Source organism: Centruroides sculpturatus, unplaced genomic scaffold (genome assembly GCF_000671375.1).
Source record: "Centruroides sculpturatus isolate CEXI.00-Female unplaced genomic scaffold, Cexi_2.0 scaffold299, whole genome shotgun sequence".
In the NCBI taxonomy this organism is placed as follows: Eukaryota; Metazoa; Arthropoda; class Arachnida; order Scorpiones; family Buthidae; genus Centruroides; species Centruroides sculpturatus.
This window is the reverse complement of record NW_019384485.1, coordinates 692,026-698,872: the sequence shown is the minus strand read 5'-3', so window position 1 is coordinate 698,872 and position 6,847 is coordinate 692,026. Positions and strand designations below refer to the sequence as shown.

At 29.0% G+C, this 6,847-nt stretch overlaps 1 protein-coding gene across 1 annotated transcript in view; it reads left to right on the top strand.

Annotated features, from left to right (window-relative positions):
- The first annotated feature begins 3,448 nt into the window (after nt 1–3,448).
- Nucleotides 3,449–6,847, top strand: part of LOC111621567 (zinc finger protein 184-like) — an 11,075-nt gene continuing 7,676 nt past the window's right edge. Inside the window, exons 1-3 of the mRNA XM_023363748.1 lie at nt 3,449–3,555; nt 3,775–4,044; nt 4,870–5,085. Of these exons, the coding sequence (XP_023219516.1) occupies nt 3,553–3,555; nt 3,775–4,044; nt 4,870–5,085 (489 nt within the window). The 5' untranslated portion in view covers nt 3,449–3,552. The remainder of the gene's footprint in view (nt 3,556–3,774; nt 4,045–4,869; nt 5,086–6,847) is intronic.

The window sequence follows — 6,847 nt, the reverse complement described above, 5'->3', positions numbered from 1 at the left end:
TATAATAAATTCTTGTAAGCTTGTTATTTTCATTGTTTACAGAATATTGTGAAGATAATAGAAATTTAGATATCGTTGGAAAATGATCTGATGTGTCATGAGCGATCGTAGTAAATTCCAAACAACAGTCCAGCATGTACTCGGAACATATTGTTAAGTCTACAGTAGAACTACCATTATGTTCAACACATGTAAATTCTGCTGGGTAATCCATTTTAATGCGTCCGTTTAAAATATATAGTTTATTATCTTTTGTTAATTTTATTAAGTTTATTCCAAGTTTATTAGTAGAATTGTCTTTGGATTGTCTGATATTTTGAATTTGTTGATTAGGACCACTATAATATGAATCTGTCATCTCAGCAATTCGTGCATTAAAATCTCCTAATAAGAGAGTATATGGAGTAGAATGCTGCCAAAGCTCCAGTATTTTAAATATTTCATTAAGTTTTGCCAGACAATTGGGAGGAATATAGGTGATCATTATTATTAATTGTTGATTATTTTCAAATATCGGTTTATTCATTGACAGTAAAAGTAGTATATAGTTATCAGATTTTTTGATTTGTTGTATTTTGCAAATTTGTTTTTTTATCAGAATGCACAGCCCACCACTTGGACGACCTGGTCCAGAAGGTTTTATTGCTGGAACTGTTATTGTTATATATTTATTGAAGAACGTTGAGTTATAAAATAAATCAGATGTAATCCAAGTTTCGGTTATGCCTATTATTTCAGGATCATAATTTAATTGAAAATAATTTATTGATAGGAGTTTATTCTTTAAGCCTTGACTATTCCAATTTAAAACTGTAGTCGGATGTATATTTTTAATTGTTTTCTCTTTGTGAGGTTTATTTTGTTGTAAATATCAACTTGATAATTCTGAGAAAGGCTGAAAGGTATCCACGTAAACTAATTTTCCTGTATTGATACTAAAAGTTAATCTATTGCGGTCTATTAGCAGTGTGTCGTTGCGTAGTTTAACTGATTGGTTTTGTTTTCTTAATTCATAATATATTGGCAATAAATGTTTTCTTCTTTTACGTGTTTCTTTAGTAAGATCAGGTGCTATCTGTATATTATCCCAGTCTTCCATTAATTTATGTTGTTTCTTTGAAATGAAAGCATTATACATTTGATCACGAGTCTGTTTCGTACTAAATGATAGTTTTATAATCTGGTTGGTTGGTTTGGTTATTTGAATTATATCTAGGATATCATCTTGAGTTACATTATTTAGGTTTAATGTTAAGTTAATGAATTTAAGAATTTCTGGTTTGGAAATGCTTTTTGACGAAGGATAGTTGTATAATACTATATTATTATAATGACAGTCATTAATTAGAGTATCCATTTTATACTGTATCAGTTCCTTTTCAGATTTTAAATTGTCAATTTGAATTTTTAGATTATCTATTGAACTTTCCATTTTTTCAAATTGAATTTTATTTTCCCGTATAGTACTGTGAATTAAATTCAGTTCTTCTTTTATATATTCCATTTGTGTAGATAGTTTATCATTAGAAGTATTAATCAGTTCAGATATCCTGTTCCATAAATCTGCTGTTAAAGTGTCATTCGAACTTATTGGAGTAGATGAATTAATTATATTGGACTCACCTGGAGAGCTTTGTAGATTTTGTTTAGATATATCCGTATGTGGACTATTATTTGCCATAGACAATTCCTGTAATTCTTTATCCATTGATAAATTGTAGTCTGTAATGAGCTTGGAATTAGATGTACCTGGTTGCATCTTTTTGCTTTCCGGTTTGCTTTTATTAGTTGGCGGTCTACCACGTTTTACTGGTGATCGTTGCATACTTATTAATTATTAATTTTCTTCGAACTTGGTTATTTCTTATTAGTATTAAACACTTTTGGTTAGTTCAGATAATAAAATTGGAAAAATACACTAAATTCTAGAATCACTTCGAGGTGTAGAAACAAAGTCACCAGCAGCGCTCACGGTCAAGTCACGCCCCCCGAAATATTTATGTAATTGATGTTATGTTTTCGGGAACTAAACATTCAGAAAAAAATTTAAGAAGAATTGAATGAAAAGCTTAATTTAGGTCAATCTAGACCAGTGATATCTAACCGAAATTGTTTACTGAGCCAAAATCAAAAATAAAAATAAACTGTTAGCCACACATATTTGTTTATAACAAAACATATACAATTATACAGTGTTTTGTATGTATTTTAATGTAAAACCTGCTTTTTCAATTTTTTTTCACTTAATTTATTAATGTAAAGAGGTATTTTTGATGTTGTACAACATAATTGGTTTTTTTAAAACTTATATCGGTTAATCTATTACGACCTTTACAGATAACAATCTTTAATTCTGAGAAAAAAGATTTTCATAGATATCTGATTTCCATTTGGTTTAGGAAATGTATCATTACAGACGTATTTTGTATAAAACTGACCTTAGTTATTAGTCTCAAACATATATTTCAAATCAGAAGATAAATGGAGGTCTATCAAATCTATCTGCAAATTTGTTAAATGTTGTTCCACAACGTTGTCAAATGGACATTAATTATTAAATATATTCTTATAAATTTTTAAATATGAAAATCTTTCAATTCTCTTAGTAAATTAGTAATTTCTTGTGCATATTTAGAAAAATGTTTATGTAATTTTGAACTATGAATTGTAGTTTTTTTATTTTAACTGACTTTCATGAAGTTTGAGTTTTGCTAAGCATCTGTATTTCGATTACAGTCTTTGATCAGTTTGTTTTACCTTGAAGCTGCTTATTAAGTTCGTTTAATTTCATTGTGATATTAGTAAGGAAACATAATTCTAAAACCCACTGTCTATCGTACAATTTAAAAACAGCCTGGTCCTTTTCATTTATAAAAATTCAAATTTCTCCATCCAATCGGGCGCTCATGTCTTCTAAACATCTCCCAAGGCACTTAACCGACCACCGCAACCCCGGCAAGGCATATATAGATAAACAAACATTATCACTAAACCCTATATACTTTAAAGCAATACACCAACCCAAGCCGAATATTATCGGGCTAGAAACGGCTATAATATTTACAATTTATAAGACAATTCGGTATACAATTTGCAGGATGTGGACGCTGGATATATCCCCAACCGCCAATGTAATGACCGTCGATGATCGTAATGTAAGCTTATATATGCTGGAAGAGCTTATATCTGCATGGTAAGCTAGGAGTTGCGGGTTCGAGTCCTGCTCAGNTTATCCGAGTAGTATGAGTCACAAGTTCTCAATACGATCAATGTCCGCTGATACATTATCTGTACAGGATATGAACAGCAATGATGACCAGTTCAATTTCTGATGCACTTTCACAATTATTGGAAAAGATAGTGAGGTTTCAGCTGGGCATAACGCCACACTGGTGGGCGATATGCCCAGCTGAAACACAATTGCACAATCATGCAGAAGAATTGCTCAGTCCGACATTATTGTAAGACATTGTTATAGGACATTGTTGTTTCTGACTCAAAATTTACAAATTGAATTTTAATATTTAAATGAAACTTTAGTTAAAATCAAAAATGGTAAGTGAAACTATCACTTTGTTTTCTAAAAATTGTTTATGTTTGATGAACACTTATTTAATTGCGAAAAAATTCGTAATTCTAATGCCACATCGTAAAAATACATAAACTATATTTTTCTAATATATTTTTATATAACTAGAAAATATTTATGATAATAATTAAAAAAAAACTATCAATTTTTAATAATTATATTACGAATATTTTATTTTTTAAAAGGATAAGAAACATCAATGTAGTGAATGTGGGAAAACATTTTCTAAAAAATGTCTCTTAGACATTCATATCAGAATTCACACTGGTGAGAAAACGTTTCTTTGCGAAATTTGCGGAAAAACTTTTTCTCAGTATGGAACTTTATTTAGACACAGAAAAATACATTTTCGAGAATTCGAATGCAACTATGATGGTTGCGATTTCAGTACAGACCATTATTTCAAATTGATAAGACACGTGAATCGAGAACATTTACAAGCAAAGTCTTCTCAAGTAATTATGTTTACTTTTTCATATTCATGTAAATAAAATTTATAAAAATATATTAATCATAATCATACGATAGACTATATAAAAATTTTAATTAATTGTATATTTAATAAAAATGAGGCAGTGATAATTAACAGTGTAAGAAAAACATCGAAAAATATACTTACTATAATTTTTAAAGTTTAAAATATTTTCATCGTTACTGATATGTTATTTCAAACTATAATTCAATATCTAAAATTAATTCATTCAAATCGGTTAAATTTTCACTAAGAAGAAGTCTGATAAAAAATATACAACAGGAAGTACGATAAAGATAAATTTATATATTGTTATTTATATACGTAAATAAAAAAAAGCGTAAAAAAAGAAATAATGCAACATTCCAAATACAGTATCTTTAAAACATTACCTGACAGGAACTTGCACATTATTCATGAAGCGCCAGGTAGCTAATTTTTGTTTAAGTGAATAAACATTTTATAAATTGATGTGCTATTGCATCTATTGCCATTAACAAAAGAAAAACAATTTTAATAAGTAATTAAAAAGATTTCTCTGAAATTTAATTTTATTAGATTAAAAAAAAATGAAATATATTTCTGTAAGCTTTGTACAAAATTTTCTTAATTTCAACTATAGAATGAATTCGCCGTATTGAATCACAGGTAAAAATTAGGAACTAACTTTAAAAAGTCAGTTTGAAAATGAAGAATATACGTAATGAAAATTTATATGAAATGAAAATTTTGTATGAAACATTAATATTTCAAAATTAAAATGTTTTAGTTAAATATTTAATAAATTTTAAGAAAATTCTATAATTAGAGTTCATCGAAAGAACCGAATGAAAGAAAACATCAATGTGACAAGTGCCCCAAAAAGTTTTTATATAAATCACAATTACAAAGACACGTGAGATCACATACAGGAGAACGACCATTTTTGTGTCAGATCTGCAAAAAGGCTTTCACACAAAAGGCACATTTAAAAGGACATATGGCATTAATGCATTTGAATGAGGAAACTGTATCTTTGTCTCAGGTATTTAAATATGTAGTTTTTTTTATAGATTAACTTATATTGCAATAGATTGTGACAATTTAGAAGTATAAAAATGAGTTAGGTTGGTTTTGGTATTAATATAAAAGTGTTTTCTGTTTTAAATGTTACATTTGAAAACTTTTTAAAATATTGGCCATTTTAATCAAAATAGCATAATACGTTAATCAGTTCAGTAATCAATGATTACTTATTACAAAATTTACTTATGTAATTTTGTGTAAAGAAATTTAAACATGAACTATAATTGATGTAAATATATATAATGTATTCTGTTATAAAGATATTATTTCAAATATATTAATTTTATTTATTACAAAGTAGTTTTTTATTGTAATTTTTTCTGCGATAATGATAAAACATATAGATGTTCGAAAAATATAGATTATTTATATTATTTTTTATAGCACAATAGAATGTTACAGTATTTGACAGTTACATAAAGAGTTAAACACAAAATACATTTATTGTGATATCCCAAAAATATAGATAAGTTTAAACTTTGAGAAATAGTTCATAACATAGATTGATGAAAATTGTTTTAATATGAAATAGAACTGCTATTATATTTAATGAATTCCAAATTGCAATCAGGCAATGATTAAATTTTGTTTGATTTCTAGATTCTTTTCAAACTAGCACTCAATGCTATATTGTTTCAGATCAGGTACCATTGTAAAATTCCTGTTGTTATCATAAATTATCCGAGTAGTATGAGTCACAAGTTCTCAATACGATCAATGTCCGCTGATACATTATCTGTACAGGATATGAACAGCAATGATGACCAGTTCAATTTCTGATGCACTTTCACAATTATTGGAAAAGATAGTGAGGTTTCAGCTGGGCATAACGCCACAAAGGTGGGCGATATGCCCAGCTGAAACCTCACCATCTTTTCAATATATAAAGCTGAGCACATTTCACAAAAATTTCAGGTACAGTACATTGTATGCTGGGAGTTCTTTGCCTATCAGTTTATCGTACTTTGTCCAATGTTTTTTCGGATTCAAAAAAGTCGAATAAATATGATTATTCTTCTCTCGCTGTTTCTCTAATACCTGTGGTCCGTGGACCACTGGTGGTCCCTGAAAGCACCCGAAGTGGTCCGCGAAAGTTATCCCAAAATTATTAAATAAATGACGACGCGTTGATGACAATGCGCAGTACGTCAAGGTTAGAGCCGATAGCGGATTGGGCTGGGGTATGGTGCGCGGTCAGAAAATATGAAACTGGAAGTCACTAGCAATAAATTTGCATTTGAAGATAAAATCAGTGCGTTTATCGCTAAAATCGACCTATGGATCAGCAAAGTCGAAAGAAAGAATTTTTCTGCGTTTGATACATTGAACCCCAATTATTGATTGACAGTGTGCTGAGATTAAAGGACAAATACAAAAGAACATTACATTCCATTTGCAAAGCTTGAAAAATGAATTCAATCGCTATTTTCCTGACTGCAAAGACAAAGGTATTCGGAAACTGATTTGCAATCCTTTCATAATCAACATTTCTGAGGTGCCGAATGAAATACAAGAAAAGTTAATTGAAATGCAACATGATAGTAACTGCAAGGATACATTCTAGACAGGAATTAATCTTAAAGATTTTTGGAGCCAAAAAGCTATTGCTTTCCCTAAAATTCGAGAAATTGCTTTACAGTGCCTAACTTTATTTTCAACCACATATTTATGCGAGCAAGGATTCTCAGTGCTTTTGATAATTAAAAATAAACATCGAAATC